This window comes from Poeciliopsis prolifica, unplaced genomic scaffold (genome assembly GCF_027474105.1).
Source record: "Poeciliopsis prolifica strain line A6 unplaced genomic scaffold, Auburn_PproV2 SCAFFOLD028, whole genome shotgun sequence".
NCBI lineage: Eukaryota > Metazoa > Chordata > Actinopteri > Cyprinodontiformes > Poeciliidae > Poeciliopsis > Poeciliopsis prolifica.
In genome coordinates this window covers 6,301,477-6,322,280 of record NW_026562403.1, presented here as the reverse complement: position 1 = coordinate 6,322,280, position 20,804 = coordinate 6,301,477, and the positions used below count along the sequence as shown (strand labels likewise).

Genomic DNA, 20,804 nt, shown 5'->3' with positions numbered 1-20,804 from the left:
AAATATGTTTACCCTTCTCAAGAATTGATGGAAAAATCTCTATTAATATCACACTAGACTTACCCCACTATTATTATTATTATTATTTTTTTTTTTTTCATGTCTCCACCAGAATTTTGACTATTTATTTATGTTTGCTGATGGGCAGATCAGGTGGGAGGCATCCTCACCATCACCCTAATCTTTAACTCCACAGATTTTCAGGTCTCACTCAAATCCAGACTTTAGCTAGGCCAATCCAAAGTGTTAATTTTACTTCCAGTCTAAAGAGACGTCTTAGTAAAACCAAAACACTTCAACAGTATGACTAAATTTGGCCTTTATTTCCTTAATGTTGGATTGTTTTCCTCTTCTGTATAAATCTACATTGAATAAAGGGTAGATTTTTTTTTTTTTTTTTTTTTGATTTTGTGTGAGGTCATGCTACCGTAAAGAAAGATTGATTCCCTTCAAAGTTTTTCAACCAACTTCACCAGGGGTGCCAATAAGTGTGTTGGGTGGTGCAGGTGGAGTTTTGGCCGTATGTCCAGAGCTTCACCTCTAAATAAGGGGACGCTCTGAAGCTGGCGTCCGGTTTCAACTTGTCAGTGCCACCGAGACCTTGGTAAGAAATTCAGAAACTTGTGTTGCTGCTCTTGTAAAGTGGCTCTTAACGCTTCCCTCTTACTCAACCCTTGTGTTGTTTGGCGGGTCAAAAGTGATTCATCACCATGTTTAGCTGTAGAAAAAAAATTACCCTAAATGATCCTTTTCCAACTTGAAATGTAATGACTTTCCCTAAAGATCTTCAACATAATTGCGTCTTTAAGAGATGAAGAACACCTTCATCTCTTGGGTTTGTACTTCATAGGTTGAACTGAAAATGTTCTTCATCTTGTGTTGGGGATGATGAGGATAAGAACGTCTTCACAAGGAGACGAACGTCATCTTGTGAAGATGTTCTTCATTTTATGTTCCACACCTCATGTAGAGCAGCAGATGTTCTTCATCTTGTGCTGAACATCCCATATGACAGCTGCCGTTAAATTGTTCCAAAAATTCAAACGTTTTGTTTTGCTGCGTGAGAGAAGTATTTTTATAATTCGCTTGAAGCGTTGGCAAAAAAAGTTCCAAATTGTTGACGTTTTTTTTCCCCCCTTTCAGTACAATTAATTCAAAAGTAATAACGTCACATTTATATGATCACAGTAATAAACCTTTACAGTGTGAAAAAAAACTGCTACAACACTTGGTTTGTGGTGAAATGAAAACAAGAATGTAAAACTGTTGGTCGTCTTTTTGTGTTGTGTAACAAAAATACATGACAAAAAAATTAATTAGATTGAGTTGAATTGATAAATATCAGGTTGTTTCATCATGCAAAAATAGATTTTGGATTTAAAATTCAATTAATGTGCTTCATTTTGGGGCTTTTTGTTGGGCGGGTAATTTTTGACCCGCAGGACAAGGAGAGTTTTAGGATCACACGAGGGTCGACGTGAAAATCTGTCCACATGCTGGGTGTGAGCAGACACATTGTGACCCTTCTTGATCCCTGTTGGATCACACGCGGGGTCAGGTCGGGTCCCGGTGTGTCAGTGCACTTCCACTGTTTCGGTTCTGTTCATTTCCACTGTCACAAAGTGACAAAACGGGATTGTTCTTGTGCAAATGTAAAAGTGTGACTGAAGTCTGTGATCAATCTCTTCATGTTCACGTCTTTCTCAGCAATTCCCCCCTTTGTATTGATTTGTTTTTCCCCTTTAAGCAAGCAGCTGATGCTGATGGCCTGATGGCCTCTGCTGTTCAGATTTCCTGCAGTGTGTTTTAGAGCAGCTCCGTGTGTTGAGAACTGTTTGATTAAAAAGAAGTTCCTGTGAACTGCTCTTAAACTCTGTCTCTGACACGTTATTATTTATTTATTTATTGGTCGGTTTAAAGTCTCCCGCTTGAGATGAATTTTGAAGCATTTTTCCATAAAATTGTTTTTAGGTGAAGGCTATTTCATAATCTTAAGGATTCAGGTATTTTTGTTCAACATAAATATTGAATTTATTTGCTGACCATTTTGTTAAAAGCTCTTGACACTTGCAGAGTTTTGATGTTTGGTCTTTGGGAATGTTAGTTTTCACCTGTTGGTTTCATGGTAAAAAAAATTTTAAAAAATCATCTTGATTATTACTAATGAATGTATGAAACGTCACTCTTCACATTTCGACTGAAACAAGTTTTATAACAGCGCATTTTATTCCTCTCTTTCTCCAGTCTGACCCCTAGCGGCCATTTGAGGAACTCATTTAAGCCGCTTTCTGTGTCCTTCACCTCACTGTGGCTGTGGGGAGAAAGTCTGCTCCTCTGTGTCTCTGCAGATGAAGTTAGGCGTTAAAGTTGCATCTTTAACACGTGGCTCACCTCTTGCCGGGTCTCTGCTGTCACCCCCACAGCACGCGGAGCTCTCCACGCAGAGGCTGAACAGGTGAAAGTCTGAAGGCTCGCTTCCCATTTATCCTCTTCTATTTGTGGCCAGTGCCACGCCCTTCTGACTGGACAGGGGGGGAAGTTGAGCAGCCATCTCTCTGCTCCAGACCAACAGCTGCACTTTGTCCTCCAGAACCTCAGAAGAAGTCACGGCTGGGAGAATAAGAACATTTCTCAGCTGATAAAACTTTTTTAAAATTATTATTATTATTTTCATTTTTTATAAAGGATAACATTCATTCCTTCTGATGATGCTCGACTCTCCCTGCAGCTGGAAGCTGTGAGCCGTGTGAACCTGATCCCCCACCCCACCCCCTCCACTCCCACCTCACTCAAAGACTCCAAAACTTTTTTTTTTTTTTCTCTCTCGCCCTAACTTGGTCCACCACCATAGGGGCCTGCGTCTCAGTGCTGGGGAGGATGGCCGGGTGTTGCGCGTCGGCGGAGGACCGAGAGACCAGGAGGATCAACGACGCGATAGAGGAGCAGCTGCGGAGGGACAAGAAGGATTCCCGCAGGGAGCTGAAGCTGCTGCTGTTAGGTGAGCAAAGCCCGCAATAGGGCCCGGGGCCCCGAGCAGAGGAGCGGACAGGAAAACATACTTACAGATCAGGAAAAAAGGAAAAGAAAAGAAAAATTCAGGGTTTAATCTGCAGTGGTTTGAAAGTGACACCAAACCGAATCTGTTTCACATGCAGCCTATAAAAGAGAAAATCAGTCCAATAACGTTTTAAAACATTGTTAACAGCTTTCCTACTTAAGTGGATTCCTTAAAAACTTCCCTGTGGGTGTGGACCTGCACACGCAGATTTTCAGGGAAAGTTGGGCAAAAGATACCAAAACACACGAAGACATGATGAGGATGCTTTCAGAAATGAGCTTAACTGGATGAACTATATCAGTTTATTAGACCTGAAAGCTTTTATTAAATCCAAAGTCAGTTTTAAGATGAAGTGGGTTAATAGGTTAATATGTGTAGCCATAAAGATCTGCGTAGTTACTCTGTAATTACGCACAGTAAAAAATAAACTGTGCGTAACACAGTAATTATATATATATTTTTGTATATATCTATTAAGGATTATATATAGCTTCTGCTAGTTCTGTTCTGCGTGTTGGGAGAATTTTGGTTTTGTTCAGGAAGGAAGTGGAGAAACGTGGTTGGGCTGTTATCTTTTCCTGGAGTGAACTTAGCTAGAAAGCCAAAGAACAACTAAGAAAATAGTCCAGACCAAGCAGTAGTCAGTATCTAGAAATAATTTCATATTAATATCACTGGAGAAAAGGCATTTGTCATTGGGATTCAATGTAATTTATGGAAATGTTTGCAAATGTGTCTTCATGTGATGCATCCAGTAAGAGTTTCATAAACAATGTACATGTATTTCATTTGGTTAGAGTTTAATATTTCTAAAAGTACATTTTGTAAGTTTAACAACTGATTCAGAAGATCGACTCATTCTGCTTAGCCAACTTGAAAGTAATAAGTTGTATCATTTTGATCATCTGATTTATTCTCCCATGTTAAAAAGAAACGACTTTGTGCTTAAGGAATTAGAGCTAAAATGCATGTATGAAACCTTTCTTTTTTATGATGATCACATATTGACATTTGTGCCGGTTACTGGCAACACTTGACTCAGATAATTTTGCTTTAGGATTAGCCATCGCTAAGCTAATCAGTCCAAAGAACAAATGAGGAAAGCAGATGATAAAAATCAACATAAGCAGTTAAATTCTACTTAAAATGTCTATATTTAGCAAAATAGTAATATTGCTAAGATTGAACTCATCTGATATTTTAAAAAATGATCTTATATTTATTACCTTCCAAATGTCTTTTTACAGTGTGATCTGTCCTCCAATGTGAAGAACAAAAAGAAAATGATTGGTGTGTGATTCATTTCTAAAATGTTATTGAAATAATTAGAAGCTTTCAAATTTTTTTTCCAACATGGTTAGTAACTTCCACTTGCTTGCTGGCATTAGCCGTCGATAAAACAGCTAAACTAGCCACGTCTCATGAAAGTGTTTGTTTTTACAGATTATATAATATTCTCATTCACATTACAACTCACAGAAAATATAAGCAAAAGGACGATTAAATAAATTAAATGGCTAACATTTAATACCCGAATTAATTTTTACAGTGCAGCTGGTGATCAGACTCCTTCTAATTGTGCACACTACTGTCTTTGTCCACTTCTGATTTTCCCACGTCTTATCACAGTGTTTGCTCCTTTGGAGCCCGACAGTCACAGAGACGACAGGCTTGTTGCATCAGTTTCGTTGCGTTTTACTGCAGTGGTGTGGGAGAGGCCGAGAGCCACCACCACCGTGCCGACGCCTTGCTCTATGCCGCGCATCAGAGCCATAACTAGCTGCTGCGGGCGCACCTCATGCAAAACTCATGCAAATCCCACCACGGAGCAGAACATGAGCCGCAAGTTAGCACCCACTGTTTGTCGGGAAAGGGTCAAACTGTTAAAGCAGAGTGGGCAGCCGAACAACAAATGATTAGACATCATAATACTTCAGGTTTAAGGCAGCCTAAAAAATCCCTCTGTGATACTGACAGGCGCTGCCTATTAATAAGAAACCTAAAGGAGTCAGACAAGATATGTGAGAAACAGGAAGAACAACTTTCACAGAAAAAAAGACATCTTTCTAGGTCACTTTGCAGGTTAGCTATTTAGTCAAAATAAAAACAAAAACCAATGTTTTCACCCTCTGAAGTCGTTGCTTTGGACATTGAACACAGATGCTAAGTTGTACTGTTCAGTGTCTTGCCTGCATTTTCACTCATTAAACTGGTCACTGACTCAGAGCTCTCAGTGGGTTTCATTAAGATGGTCACAGGCCTACAGAGAGCCCGGGCGGAGTGAAGCAGAACAAAAACAACACAGTCATGTATGAAGTCATTTATTTCAGTGGCCTTGTACCTGAAAAGGCCAAAGGTCGATAAGTTGAGCTTCAGCCCAGATTCTGGGAAATGCAAAGAAAATGCAAATAAGATAGCAGAAAACAGGCATAAAAAACAAAAGTGATGAATCAACACAAATACTGGGGGCGTGGATTGCAGCAGGGTTTTAAATGTCTGCTTCATCCCTGTACTTCAACAAGGCCTCGGCCCGGTGAGCCGCCTGGCCACTGCTGCCAGAAGTCCAGCCGCACAATAGATATTTTGTCAGATGAATTTATGTAAATCATACATCGGGACATTTTTGATCTTGGAGCACAGCGCAGCTTGGACTGTAGAAAAATCAGTTTGTTGTACTGACTTCTTCTTTTGCATCCCGCATTTGCCTGAAAATCCCACCTGACTGACAAGTTTCATTTGCACAGAACATAGCAGGCAGGATGTGGCCATCCAGTAGTAGTTCTTATCTCTGGTATGTTAATGACAATCATTCACACTGACTGTGCTTCCCTATCGAGGAAGTGTGTGCAGCTGTGAGGCTGAGGGACATCGGCAGATGTGGACAAGTCACTTTTTACTCACAAGGAAACTGTGTCAGGCAGGCATACACACACACACACACACACACACACACACACACACACACACACACGCATGCACTATAAACACAAACAAGCACAACTACAATTCTGCTTAAATATTGCATTACACTTTCAAAATGTCTGACATTTCTGTTAGTCGCTTTACTTCTTTTGCGGGATAAAATATGAACCTGTTGCTTCATAAATACAATAAGCAAAATAATAATGCTGATGGTCATCCATAAAGCCTTATAAGTCTGCAAGTAGGTTCAAAAAGAACAGACGATCAACAAGGGCAGTTGTTTAGTAAATGATGCCTCCAATCTGGATCTCATGTTTGATTCCAAAAGTCCAACCAATGTTGAGAGCAAACACGTGAAAAACAAATGTGCAATAACTTCAAAATCATTTAAACATTTACCATCGTGAGCACTTTGGAAATAATGCATGTGATTGTTTTCCTATTATTATTGTGTTTACCTGGAAGATTAAAGTTTGGACCTCAGCAGGTAATAGATTTTAACAATGTGCATTTATTCCACTATTGTGCAGAATGTGTCCAGTGCTCTCTGGGATGATGAGCAGCTGGTGCAATGTTTCTCTTTCTGCTGACGGATGTAGAGATTTTATTGGTTTAGCTGCTTTGTTTGGTTTCTTAGAATTTCTGAAGCAGAAAAAAGGAGGCCTCAGGTTGAGGATATTTTGATGAAATCTCCGACTGAGCTGCACAGAAAAGCAGAGTTTCCCAGCGGGCAATGAGGTTTGTGCGCTTGTGAACATGAGGTTTGTCCTCTTGCTCTCTGCTGGTGGAAATATTCACTTATTGCATTTGGTGGAGGCTCTTATCAGCCTGATCCTCCTTTACCTTGAGTCACAAACCTTGCTAGAGATTATTCCATTTCTCTGCTCATCTCTCAGATTTCTATACCATTTTTTAATTAAAATATCTTTTTAAGGCTTTGTGTTCCTTTTAAATAGCATTTAAAATCTAAATCTGGCTGGGGAAAGAATCATTTAGGGGTTAACCAGTTATCTGTTTTGAAAGTTTTGTTTTTTTAATCAGCCTAAAAGTGGAAATTATTTGTAAATCAAGCCAATTTTTTTTATTTACATTTCACTCTGCACCAATTTTTTTTAATCTTATTTTTACAAAATAATCTTGTCACGTTCCTCAGTCATTCAGGTGACCACCAGCAGCAGAGTTTAAAAAGTCTGATTCATCCTGAATTGCGTATCCAGCGCTGCAGCGTCTGAATTTGCCTCCTTTTCTGCCTCGCCTCCGGGAAACTTGACTTGTAAACAAGGTACATTCAAATGCAGAAGATTTGGCTGAAGTTTGCTTGCTGAGAAGTAGAGAGTGGACTTTTTCCGACGCCATGCAAAGCAGAACACAAGACATGGAAACTTCTGGAAAAGGAACTCAGACCCGCTGCAGTTTTCATCTTTAAATTGATTTGATCGGTGACGAGTGTCCACTTGATCTAAATAAAGATATTAGAATGGATTCAAATTTGAAAGCAGTTATAGACTTTGTTTGAAAACTTTGTGAATCTGCAGATGGCAAGTCATCTGATGAAGCGTTGGAGCATTCAGGGTGTAGTGATCCGCAGCCAGAAGTGACACCAGCTGCCTGAAACCGTGATGTCCGCATTCAAAGCAAGTTGCCAGGCTGATTTTGTCATTGGTTACAAAAGCTGAGTGTGAGTGGTCAATGTAGGATAAATGATTTGACTGCACTTAAAATATTTCACTGTCCAGCGGTATTAGAGTTTATGAGGATCGTGTCGAACTACAATAACCAGTTCGACCTGTTATGAAAGCGTAGCTGTGCTCTCCCTCGACCTGGGCTTTAAAAAACTCCTCAATGACCGAGGAAAGGCTGAGGTCGTCTGGTATGAAGTAATCACTTGAAAGCATTCTTACTTGGGATTCAAATCATCTGCAACTTGGATGACGCGAGTCGACAGCAACTTCCTACACCCAAATATTAGCAGACTGGAGCCTGTTTGGCAGTCAAATCTGCATTCAAATTGTTGCGTTTGCCTGCAGATTCCTGCCTGGACAAGTTAGTAGTCAAACATTGTCATAAAACCTGTTTTTTTTTTTCATTATTTATTTACATTAACCTGGCACTATGTACTTACTGGCACTTACTGTGTTCAGAAAGGGCCGGGAAAATAAGCCATGGTTTTATTATGACTGCAGGGAGTCTGTAGAGTGGCTGTGTGTGCGGAGCGCCAGTGAAATACGCTGGACTTGAAGTATTTACAGCTTCCCAAGCGCTGCCTTATCTTCTGTCTCCTTGCCATCGCACTAATATTTAACTCCAACCAGAGATTCAATCTGGAATCTGACGGGGCCACTTCAAAACATTAATATTTCTTCCAGCCTGCAGAAATATGTTGGGAAAATGAAACACAAAAACATCCAGTTTCTCCAGGAAAAGGCAAGAAATTCAAATTTATGGAGTTCAGCTCACAGAAACAATCAGTTCTCAGAAATATTGGTCAAACAGTTTGGTTAAATCTGCTGGAGCATTTTATGTTTATACAATAGATGTTTGAGTATATGAAAAAATATAAATACTTTTTTTTTTTTTTTACATTCTTACTTCCTGTAAACCAAGAACAATTTACAATAATTCTTGCTGCTTGTTTTGATTGGGATTAGACTCTGCTGAGTTCCCAATTATTTCTTGAAAATAAAATCTATCATAAGATTTATGAGCACTCTCACTCTTTAAACAAACTGTCTCTACTCTGAAAATAATACCTCCTTACAGATTTACAGTTTTTAAAAATGATGCCTATCTCCAGCTAACCTTCCGGGCGAGAGGCGGGGTCACCCTGGACAGGTCGCCTCACAGGGCAACACAGACACAGACAGGAAGATTTAGAGACCAATTAACCTGACAGTCATGTTTGGACTGTTGGAGGAAGCTGGATGCACCACGCACACACAGGGAGAACATGCAAACTGTGCAGAAAGACCCCGGGCCGGGAATCGAACCCAGGACCTTCTTGCTGCAAGGCAACAGTGCTACCAACTGTGTCACTGTGTAACTAAAATAATATTTCCATTAATAAACTGCTTAATTGTTGAAGAGATGGACAATAAAAAAGGACAATTTTCATTATATTGTTATGATATTTAACAGATTAACTTACTGAACGTTTACCTTTTGTAATTGAATTCAACATTCAGTTGAATTCAACATTTTAGTAAATAAAAGAGGCAATTTTCTGAAACTAGAGGCCAAACATTGAGAAAATTAGGAGTTTTCTGAGGTTTGCAGCCCATATCTCAGTTTCTAAATGCAAATATTCAACAAAAGTAGCAAAATAAAACTAATTTTATGCCTCCTTTGTCTCTGAACAGGCACGGGTGAGAGTGGAAAGAGCACCTTTATCAAACAGATGAGGATCATCCATGGAGGGGGCTACACAGACGAGGACAAGAGGAGTTACGCCAAGCTGGTCTTCCAGAACATCTACACATCAATGCAGACCATGATCCGAGCCATGGGGCCGCTCGGCATATCCTTTTCTGATCCGCAGAACCAGGTGGGTTACAAACCAGTCTGAATAAAAAAAAAAACTAAAAAAAAAACATATATTATACATATAAATCCATGACAAGTCAATCATTTCTCCTCTTTGTTGCAGAACAATGCAAACTCAGTCCTGGAGGTGGAGGTGGACAAGGTGGAGGAGTTGGATCAGAACCTTGTTGTTGCTATCAGGAACCTGTGGAACGACTCTGGAATCCAGGACTGCTACGACCGGCGCAGGGAGTACCAGCTGTCCGACTCCACCAAATAGTGAGAACTTCACCTTGCAGCTGCTTACAGCACATGACGCTAACCCGAGTACTCAGCACAGGAAACAATGGCCGCTGTTATGTTTCTGAACATTTTATGTATGAATTTAGGACAGGAAACACCAAACTTTGCTAGACTGCCTACATACTTTTTGTCGTACTTTGGCACTTTTGACCTCTCCCAGTGCAAACTAGAAACAACCAATCAGAGCCAGGAGGAGGGTCTTAGTGCTGTCAATCACTCCTCCATGTGGCACAGCTCATCCCCTCTCTTGACCTTCTCCTTATCTCTGCTGAGCTATAGCTAGCAGAGCTTGCCATAAACGCTGAAGCTAGTCAGCGTAGCTGCCAGTGATAGTGTAATGGTGGAGTTGTTTCTCTACCATTAGCACATTTGGCAGCGAGTACTCGAGGAAAAAAAACCTTGTGTCTTTCTGTGTGATGTATGTAAATTTTTGGTTTCAGCTGTACTTTCCAGAGGCCTGACGTCCTAAAAATATCAGACTTGGATTGGTCTGTTGTAATAATTTTCTGAGATACTGAATTTTGGGTTTTGGATAAAAACACAAAAGATAACAGCTGGAAATATTTTTATTTTATACGTCATGAATCCCTGTAAAATGACTGGTAATAGATATTGTGCTTTTATGCAGCGTTCTGATTTTTAAAGATATATTAGTAGCAACATAAGAAATGTTAATTCAGAGAACTAAAAAAAAACAACCTATAGAATATCTCTATTTTTTTCTTTCCTAAAAATTTTACTTTCTATTTAAATTCCAGATTCTGCCATTGCAGCATACCAAAATAAAACTATTGAATCTGTATTGTTGGTTTTGGTGAACTCAGTCTGAAATAATCACATCCAAGGCAGATGATGTCGGATCTTTACCAAATAAAGTCCGGATCTCTGCTGCTTCATTCACGCCACACAACTGAGTCATGTTTGTTCCCATGTTTTTAAAACATACAGAGGAGCTTTAAATAGAACACGCAAGGCCAATTCTGACCATGCAGATGAGCTCCCACTCATAGTGGAACCGAAATTATTCCTAATAAAACCTTTCTCTGAATTGACTACTGAGTTGAAAAGAGAAAAAGGTAGTTTTCTTTTTTAGTGGGCTTTTATTTTTGGAAATGCAAATCATATGTTAACTAAAATGTGCTCCCTTTCCACTTCTGTAATGCAACAAAGCTGTCGTCTGTTGATTCTGCCAGAAGTTTCCATTAAACGGCTCTTAAATCAAATATGTCAGTGTTTTGAGAGCTGCATGCTGTTTGGGCTACTGGCTTTTAAAAACCCTCCGCTCGTTCTTTTTAACTCAACCGCTCATAATGTCCTTTCTGTAAATAATTTCAGCTATCTCACCGACTTGGATCGGATTTCCCAGCCTTCCTACCTGCCAGACCTCCAGGATATCCTCAGAGTCCGAGTGCCAACAACAGGAATTATTGAGTATCCCTTTGACATGGAGAACGTCATTTTTAGGTAAACTCATTTACAATGTCTCTCTCCACTGTTGGCCGTCGCCATGTGTACTCATCGTGGCTGTTTTTCTGGCAGGATGGTGGATGTTGGAGGTCAGAGGTCGGAGAGGAGAAAGTGGATTCACTGCTTTGAGAACGTCACCTCCATCATTTTCCTGGTGGCGCTTAGCGAGTACGACCAGGTCTTGGCGGAGTGCGACAACGAGGTGAGACTCCTGCCTGAGGCAAAGTGGCGTTAACACATTTATGCTACTTTTTTTCCCTTTTCTGTCGAGTTCAGTCCTGCCGCTCACAACTGTCATACAACAAAAGTAAAAAAAATAATAAAAAAAAACGGAAAAAAAACCCCAACCCTGATATATCTGAATGCTAAACTTGAACATCAGTGCATGAGATGACATCCTACTGAGAAATAAGAGTGAACAATGTCTCCGTTTCAAGTTTTAGCTCAAGAAGCCAAGATTTGCATGTTCATTTGTAAAGTGAGGAGAACGTTAACAGAAATGTTGATGACTACCAGTTTGGAGATTTAACAAACTGGCATCCGACTGGGAGAATTAAAAGCGCTGTCATGAGCCAAGTCTGCCTCTAATTTCTACCATGATGTCAGAGCTCAGGTTCCACACATCCTGGTAACTTTGCTGTGCAAAAACTGTCAGACAACATTCACATTCCTCCCGACAGCGTCACTAAAATAGCCTACCTTGTATTAGCGAGCCAGATAGGTGAAATTTTTTTTTATTTGGCTCAGACATGAAGAGAATCAGTTTTTTGATGACAAAAAAGAAAAGCACATTAAAAAAGATTAAAACCATTCAAACCAGTGACAAAGCATATTTAGGTTTTATAATTTGTAATGTTTTATGCCTTCTGATGTCCTGTCCCCTTTGAAGCGCGAGTTTAAAACGCATGTTCACTGTGACACCTTATTTAGAACCGCATGGAGGAGAGCAAAGCCCTGTTCAAAACCATCATCACCTACCCCTGGTTCGAGAAGTCCTCTGTCATCCTTTTCCTCAACAAGACCGACATCCTCAAGGAGAAGATCATATACTCTCACTTAGCCACCTACTTCCCTGAATTCACAGGTCAGATTTATTATTCACTCATCATTAAATCCAGTCTGACACCTTGGTTAGTAGATGGCATGAATCAATGCCAGAGTTTGAGTCAGGAAAGTGTATCTAAATTGCAAGAACTGTGTTTTCAGAACCACATTATGATTCATCTCATAGTTACAGGTGTTTTTTTTGTTTTTTTTTTTAACTCTCCTTTGCAGGGCCTCAGCAGGATCCAACAGCAGCTCAAGAATTCATCCTCAAGATGTACCAAGAACAAAATCCCAACAAAGACAAGAAGCTGTACTCCCACTTCACCTGCGCCACGGACACCGAAAACATCCGCTTCGTCTTTGTGGCCGTGAAAGACACCATCCTCACAGCCAATCTGAAGGACTTCAACCTGGTGTAACTACCACTAAAGAAATTAGTGAAATTAAAGGAAATGCAACTGTTCACCCATATCTCACGTAAAAGATGTTCTGGATCAAATATTATCCCAAAAACACAAGATCCAATTTAGCAGAGCTAATGTCCTAAACAGGCAGAATGTCCTAAACAATGATTTGTGTAGGACATTCTGCCTGAACCGTAATTTTGCATAGATGAAGTTTATCTTTTCTTTTCGGGTCTGCTGTATAGGCTACGTTAAAGCTGTAGTAAGAATGTGAATGCTAGAGAGGAAACTAGCCGACTTACCCGATGTGTGAATAATATTCTTTAAAAATATAAATCAAAATGATATAAGACGGAATATATTCCCATTTAGTTTCTTTAGGCACAGATTTTGCTGCAAGAGGCTAACGTACTCAGAACGTTTATCTTTTTTAGGTGTACATAATCTGTGATGTACTTATAGGAAATTTGCCTGTTTGTTTAAGTAGCAATGGAAATATTATTTGTTGGATACTGTTGTAAAAACCGAGAAGTAGAAACATGTTCTTGGTACTATAGATGAATAAAGATGGCACTGAAATTTAAGAATGCAACTGACAGTTATTTTTTTGTTTCTCTGTGAAAACAGCATGAAAAAAAAAACATTCAGTCAACCCTCTCAAAAAAATAAAAATTAGGGAGAACAAAAGTAAGAATGACATCAAAAATATTTAGTTTTGTTCTTCGCTGACACAGGAAAACCTGAATCTTAGAGAAAACAGCAGCTAGGTATAATTAGAACTCCTTTATTTTTAAGTACATTTTTCTCTGCATATTTCTTTTGTAAAGTTTGCATTGCATATATATATATATAGTACAAAAACATGAAAGCAACATTACCATCTGAATTCCACAGACTTGATGATATCAAAGTAACTTAAATGAACATACAGACAGAGGACAGTATAAAAATAGCATGCATCTGTAAATCCAACTAATTCTTGGAAAATGTGTATCAAAAAAGTAAACATTAAAGAAGAAAAAGGAAAACACTGAACTATAATGATGTTACAGTAAGATGTTGATTCCCTTTTATGTGATCTGTAACATAATTAACAACTTTAAATGTGCATTTGGTAATTTGGCCTCTGTTATTTTTGGATGCTTCCAGTGACATTTCTACATTTTCATACAAATGAAACCATAATTCATAACAAAAAGGAATAAATTCAATGACATGATGCATTCGACAGCGAAAAATAAAACTAAAGACACCTAAAAGGTTTTGAAAAACCCCGGCTTTTTAGACTAAATGTTATAAAATGTGAAGGTAAACTTCAGGTTAATGTTGCTTTGGTCAAAAAGACCAATGAAGCTATACTTGTGCAGAAAGAACGAGTGCAATTAATGAAATGAATTCTGAGATTCTGCAGTGAAATTGTGTAATTCAAAAACACATTAATAGCACTTTTTTTTTGTTTAACAATACAACTCCTGTTTCAATCTTTCACTCCTGAATTCATGCGGTCAGTCATTCAACAACAAAAAAAATTGCGCCGTTTACACATGTAGAGGCATAAATCAGGCATGCAGTCGAGAGCAAAGGCACTGACACACAGAGATCATGTGTGTTTTTAGCACATCTTAGTCTTCAATATTAGTATTTAGGTAAACGATCTCTGGCATCCTGCAGTTTGTTGAGAACCCACTGAAAAAGAAATCAGAAGTCGGAATAAATGAGTTTTACTCCTTTGTCAAACTTGACTCCCTGTTCTCCTAAGAACTGTCAGCTTACCTGGGCAATCTCTGGCGATTTGAAGTTTATAATCTTCCCAAACTCCTTGGCATGGAAGACTGATTTCACTCTTTCCTGTATGTTTAGAGTTGGAATTTGATTTATGTAGGCATGTTGTGAACTTTTAACTACACAAAAAAATAATGTTCATACCTTGGCTTCAATCCGGAGTCGACGTCCACCAACAATCTTTGGGTCCATTGTGAATTCTTCAAAGAGATACTGCCACTCGCAGGTCAGCTGACCAAAGGTGCCTTTAGTTACAAAAAATATTCCTCTGCAAGGCAGAATCAACAAAATGAGCCAGTTTGGTACAAGTGTGGTGTCAATAAAGGTGCTTAAAACGAGTCAAAAGAACAAAAGCTGTGAAATATTCTACTCATAGAATATGAGTAGAATATATTGTAGAATACATATTCTAGAATATATATTTCTAATTAGAGCAGAATTAGAGCTTTCTGCTCTAATTCTTAGTATTATAAATATACTTTTGAGGAGGACAGGATTTATCAGAGATGAACCTTTTGGGACAAGACAATATTTTGTGAGTGAGGAAGATGGAAAAGCCTTACCAGCAGTTCCCAAACTCAACTCATTTAGATCGATCTAATAAATGATTGATCATTTATTAGATCGATCTAATAAATTAGATCGATCTAATAAATTTATTAGATCGATCTAATAGATCGATCTAATAAAAGAGCTGCTTACCTCTTGGTGATCATGAAGAAGTCTGACTCGTTAATCTTGGCATGAGCAAAGTATCTGTACTTGGCAAAACGTCCGTTTTCAATTGTCTGCGAGAAAAAAAAGTTTCAAAGAGAAAAAGTGTTTTTTTTTTTTTAAATAGAAATTATTTGCAGGTTTGCAAGATGATTTAAAATATGATGAACTAACTGCAGGAATGAAGCGGCAAGGTTCGCAGCAAAATGAGTGCATGAAAATATGGAGAAAACTTGGAAAATGAAAAAAGAGCAAAGGGTGATGGGAATAGATGGGAGGAAACAGACAATGGAGGCTAGAATTTCAATAATCCTTTATTAGCAACAAAATCAAAGTCAAAACTGCTGATAATGAAAGATTTCTCAAACAGAACCTAAGGAAGAAAATAATGACTGACAAAAAAAAATAGGAACAAAAATAAATCTGACAACAATGGATAAATAAATGATTAAATGAATGATACTGACTCAATAGGAACAAAACAAACATTTAAAAATGAAAAACAATGAAAAATTACAATCTTACATTCCTCCAAGGTCATCTTAAAAATTCAACAGTTTAAACTAACATGTATTATAATCTGTAACTCTCTAGCACAGACTATGCACAAGCACCAGAACTACGCTACATCACAGCTACGGTGGATTTTAGCTGTTTTACTCATCATCCTCATCCTCGGAGTAATTATTTTTACTCCATTCAATGTAGGCCAATCGCCTCTGTGAACATGACAAGAGAGAGGGACGAGGGTCAGAACAGGAAGGACTGGAGCTTCTTAAACTGAGACAGGAAAAGCCTCAGAGCAATCTAGAACTTGGTGTCTAAAGCCATATTAAAAATAAATAAATAGAATAGACCATTTTCAAAGGCTTGGAAAACGTTTACAAAATCCTAATCAATTTGGAGATGGGCTAAAAATCTCACAACTGTAGAGTTCTCACACTAAAGTCAGAGCACAAACTTATCTCTCCACTACCAAAGTTTAATTATTTTGTAAATACATAAACAGAAAAACAGCCTCTGCACCTGGTGTGTGTGTGTGTGTGTGTGTGTGTGTGTGTGTGTGTGTGTGTGTGTGTGGGTGTGTGTGTGTGTGTGTGTGTGTGTGTGTGTGTGTGCTTTACCAACTGAGCTGTTTCACACACATTCCCTACACTTCTACTGAAATCATTTACCCATGCTGCATATGACATACTGTCATCAAAGGTCTCAACTACTAACAGCATAAATCTACCCTGACATGAGAAACTGATGACACTTTATGGGGAGAACATTAATTATCTGTTTTGAAACAAGGGGGAAATGATAGACATTATGAGGGACCAATGAAATGACGGTGAAAATTAATTGAAACTATGAGTGAATTCCCCCCAAAAAATATGGAGACATGTAGAACAATCATATTCAGGAACCCAAAGATATAATGGAGACTTACCTGGAGCATCTGACTCCCAATGCCCTCTCTCTCCTTATATGGCCGGATGACTCCGTCCTCGTGAATGAAGCGAGGAGGACGGAGAGAGATGACATCTTGAGAGGTCTCTGCTGCCCTGGAAGCCGGACAATATGACAGACAAATATTTTCCTTGATTACCAAAGGAAGCACAGTTTAAGGAAACAAGAGTACAGTTCGCTTACAGTTATTGACAACTATAAGACAGTTGTGTCCAAATTATTAAGATGACTCTAACGGATGTAGCTCTTCAACACTGAACTTTAAAGTTTTTCCCTGTCATTCTCCTCGTTGCAGCAACATAAAATGTTCCACCATTGTTTGTCATAATTCAAGTTATTATAAATGCTCATTTTTATTGCCTTGACAAGTTTAGGAGACTACATGTTTTCTCCACCTCATTATTGCCAAACCAACAGGAAATCATACAGCACACCGCATAAGTTTAAATAGTACAAACATTTTAAATGTTAAAAAGTGGTGCTATATTTAGGGCTTTTCACACATCTTTATGAGATGTATAAAAACTGATGGACAGCGTTGTAAACTACACTGTACAGAGAGACATTCAGACAGTAGAAGTCTGGGAAAGAAATATTTACAAGTGGAGGAGGTTGTCACCAGCAGATTGTCACAATTAAATATTGACCACCTGAGGAAAAAAGCTCGTCTCCCTTTAACAATTCTGTTAGAGAAGCAGCGTATTTAAAATCTAATTACCTGAGCAGTGTGAAACAATAAGGATGGGAACTAAAAGCAGAAAAGAGAGTCATACCTTTTGATTCCCTGAAAAGTGCTGCTGGCCAAATCGATGATGCCTCCTGTCGGTCGAGCGATCGCGCCCACCAGACCTTTGCCAACACCTTTAAAGAAACCCGCTGCTCCCTCTTTCTGCGCCCCTGCACAATAACCGATCATTTGTTTAGAAATTTCAAACCCAACCATTGCTTGTTATCATAGATTAAAAAAACAGTTCGCAACTCTATATATTTGCAGAGACTAAACACACCTTTTATAGGTTTGGTAACAATCCCGGTGATTCCACTGACGAATCCCTGAAACACAAACAAACTGCGTCAGACCAATGAAACATCTTTATTTTCGGCCACGCTACAGCATTCAGAAAGTCAGAAACATTATTGCTAATTAATTAAAAGCAGAGTTGGACAAATAATGAAACGCACAGAAACCAATCCTTTCCCGCCTCTAGCCAGCCCGTCTTTCAGGCCCGTAGGCTGTTTGTTCATGGCTTCTCGCCTTTTCTGCTGGTATTCCTCATCCATGGTTATTGCAGCGACTCCCTTTGCGATGGTCCCTGTTATCCTCGAGGCTGCGCCTGCTATACCCCCTGTACAAAAAATACACAAAAGCTTATTTATTTTAAAAAGATACAACTTCTTTTATGCCACTGATACGTGTCACCTGGCAAGTGCAGCACATTTCCAAATAGGACAGAAACAATTTTCTGCAAGTTTAGATACATTTGACTTGTTTATAAAAGCTGAAAATCAATCTATTTCCAAGAACCAAGGAAGATGTTTTAGCAACCCCACATTTAATGCCACAACTTCTCCTCTACTGGTAAAATATCAGAAGGCTCCACTTTACGGACATCATTCATCAGTATGTTTGCCTCTTCGATGGTTGCTCTGTATTAGATCTTAATTGCCGAACCACAAGTTCCCACTAGTTTAAGCTGAGTTAAACTCTTACCAACAGCTCCTCCAACCAGAGCTTTCACACCGATGGTCATTCCTTCTATAAACTCTTCAGGGCCTTGGATGGCTCCCTGCAAAACCAGGAGCACAAATGAACACAGAGAATGAAGAGTGAGATCAGGAGCTTGTAGGATGTCAATCTGAACAGAAATGATTCTGGAGTCATTCCAGAAAACCCTCAGTTCCAAGAAACTACTTGGAAATGTAGAAATGAATCGAGGTAAATTATAATTTAATGAAGTTCTGGGAAAAACATGGATCAAACAGGACAGGTCACGCCGCCAGTTTGGCAACATTTCAGATATTTAAAACAAAAAACTAATCAATAATTATCAAAATTGACAATTATCGATATTGATATGAAATGCTTTTATTGTGATAGGTTTTTCAGCCATATCGTCCAGGCCTATCGTATTTAAGATCTAATAAAACTAAACATTTCGTTTCTCATGGGATTACAAATGTACAAAAAATGAATACATTTTAAAAAGATTTATTTTCACCCAGATAAAGATGTTCCCTCATGCAGTCATAGATCTGTACAAAACCAATACTACTACATATTATTGTTGCATTTTGAAGCACCGACAGGCTGACTGATTTCTTGTTGAGCAGAAGCTTGAAAACAAGGATGAACGGCTGTAAATAAAAAGTCTGTAAAACTAAAAATTTATAGTTTCATTTGTATTTCATCAATGTTTCAGATAGAAATAATACCTTGTTTATGCTGAAAAGATTTGTTTAAGAAATTAAGCAATTTTTTACGATACTGAAAAATAAAGCACTTATTGTGTGGACTACATTCCTACCTGGTAGGGCTCATAGAAGAACGCTTCGACGCCCTCTGACAATCCTCTGATCAACCCAAAGGGATTTCCAAGCACGTCCAGGCCCAGCACCAGCACATACATCTGTTTAATAGCCTGAAATATACAGGAATGTAAAAGTGCATTCCCATGTTTTCAACTTCTAATGAATAAAAGGAAAAAGGAATTTGATACAAAATATGTTTCTGTGACCATCACCTGCTTAGAGTAATATCTGATGACCTCTGATTGTAGCTGCTGAGTGGTGTAAAACTGGAAGTTTAGCTCAAAGAATCCCAGCCTGAAACAAAATGTTCAGTCAGTAGAATTATTTCTTCAAATCACAGAAAAACGCAGAAACAGCCGCAGGATCTGGTTTGTGAGGCCGTCGTACTTGAAGACGACGTCCTGCACATCAGTGAGAGTTGCTCCGATGCTCTTCAGCAGCAGGTTGAGGGACTGAATGGGGATGAGTTCAGTTTCTCTCTTCTCCTTTAAGCCGTCTTCTCCTCCTGTGCTCAGGGAGAAACTCAAATGCAACTGAAACGAAAAACAGGAACAATATCACATTAATTTCAGTGCAAAATAATTAGAATATCACTGACTGAGTTCATTCAGTGTTGTGCCATTTCCTCTTTTTGTGATGCATTGCATGGTTCATCAGCACAATGAGCACTTTTAAAAAGCTTATTTTCTGTTGCTGCACCTTTTCTTGGAAGATTTTTGGTATTGAAGGTTGTGAAATGTGCTTATTTACCCCATTCACTTTACAATTAATTGATTTTATTGCAGCAGTTACATATTACTGATTTTGCTATCATTTACGATGTTCATAAGCCAACAAAGATGGAAAGAAATCATGTTGTCTCAAACCTGATTTGTCTTTGTCACATTTGCAGAAATCATTTTTGAATTGTACCCACCTTAATAGGGGAAATGTGGAATTGCTCATAGAGGCTGATGGGTGACGTATCAGTAGAAGAGACGTGGTTCAGCTCTGTTTTTATGTACTCTATGTCTTTAGCAAACAGCTCCACCTGGAGGACAAGCACAGATACAATGAATCATGAAGTTGCAGAGCAATAAAACAGCATTTGCTGTTTTCACTGTTTCTTATTTTTGCTCCTGTTGCTACACTTTTCACAAAGTTTTATGTCAGAAAAAAGACAACTTAGCACAGACATGGCATCTCCGTTGTACTTAAGACTGCTATTCAGAAGCTGGTGTGCTTCAACTTGTTGTCCAGGTGAATAAACACACTCCACTTGTCCTTGTCTGATCATAAAATATGGCGGAACAGAGGAAAGGATTTGGTGATTCTCAGTGAATGTGACTGACCTCCTGTTCTGAAGTCGTGACGCCGGCGTTCTCAGGAGTAACAAAGTCCAGGATGGCATACAGAAAGCCCAGGTCAAGTTTTAAATCCATCTCCTGAATCAAAACCTTGAAGTATCTGAAGTCAAAACCAATTAGTTTGTAATTCAAGAATAAGCTGAGAAAACATTACAATTGTTTGTCTTAAATGAAACAATGGAGAAGATTCATCTGAGAGAAGGCAACAATTATAATCTATGATTGCTGAGACTCATCTGGAGACTGCTAAACTTTATT

At 38.7% G+C, this 20,804-nt stretch overlaps 2 protein-coding genes across 4 annotated transcripts in view; one reads left to right on the top strand and one right to left on the bottom strand.

Annotated features, from left to right (window-relative positions):
• Positions 1-1,939: 1,939 nt before the first annotated feature.
• On the top strand, positions 1,940-13,297 carry gna14a (guanine nucleotide binding protein (G protein), alpha 14a). Its single transcript, XM_055048821.1, has 8 exons — positions 1,940-2,455; positions 2,852-2,998; positions 9,337-9,521; positions 9,624-9,778; positions 11,138-11,266; positions 11,342-11,471; positions 12,200-12,353; positions 12,545-13,297. The coding sequence occupies exons 2-8, from the start codon at positions 2,878-2,880 to the stop codon at positions 12,733-12,735; spliced, it is 1,065 nt and encodes a 354-aa protein (XP_054904796.1). The 5' UTR covers positions 1,940-2,455; positions 2,852-2,877; the 3' UTR covers positions 12,736-13,297.
• A 191-nt stretch (positions 13,298-13,488) lies between these two features.
• vps13a (vacuolar protein sorting 13 homolog A) overlaps positions 13,489-20,804 on the bottom strand; it is a 38,298-nt gene continuing 30,982 nt past the window's right edge. For 2 of the 3 annotated variants that reach the window (XM_055048897.1, XM_055048898.1), the window contains 14 exons: positions 20,532-20,646; positions 20,117-20,230; positions 19,588-19,733; positions 19,413-19,494; positions 19,197-19,310; positions 18,383-18,458; positions 17,854-18,017; positions 17,679-17,724; positions 17,445-17,568; positions 16,652-16,766; positions 15,205-15,290; positions 14,647-14,770; positions 14,494-14,568; positions 13,489-14,406 (listed from right to left, as the gene is read on the bottom strand). In XM_055048897.1, coding sequence (XP_054904872.1) covers positions 14,356-14,406; positions 14,494-14,568; positions 14,647-14,770; positions 15,205-15,290; positions 16,652-16,766; positions 17,445-17,568; positions 17,679-17,724; positions 17,854-18,017; positions 18,383-18,458; positions 19,197-19,310; positions 19,413-19,494; positions 19,588-19,733; positions 20,117-20,230; positions 20,532-20,646 — 1,432 coding nt within the window. In that variant the 3' untranslated portion in view covers positions 13,489-14,355. Of the gene's footprint in view, positions 14,407-14,493; positions 14,569-14,646; positions 14,771-15,204; positions 15,291-15,517; positions 15,936-16,651; positions 16,767-17,444; positions 17,569-17,678; positions 17,725-17,853; positions 18,018-18,382; positions 18,459-19,196; positions 19,311-19,412; positions 19,495-19,587; positions 19,734-20,116; positions 20,231-20,531; positions 20,647-20,804 lie in introns of those variants that run through there. The other variant, XM_055048899.1, reaches the window with a different exon arrangement.

What these genes read in the sequence shown, in the direction of transcription:
- gna14a (XM_055048821.1), top strand. Translation starts at nt 2,878, where the DNA reads ATGGCCGGGTGTTGCGCGTCGGCGGAGGACCGAGAGACCAGGAGGATC. An exon ending in TGGCGGAGTGCGACAACGAG is followed by an intron (nt 11,472 to 12,199) that starts GTGAGACTCCTG and finishes CACCTTATTTAG; the next exon opens with AACCGCATGGAGGAGAGCAA. An exon ending in CTACTTCCCTGAATTCACAG is followed by an intron (nt 12,354 to 12,544) that starts GTCAGATTTATT and finishes TCTCCTTTGCAG; the next exon opens with GGCCTCAGCAGGATCCAACA.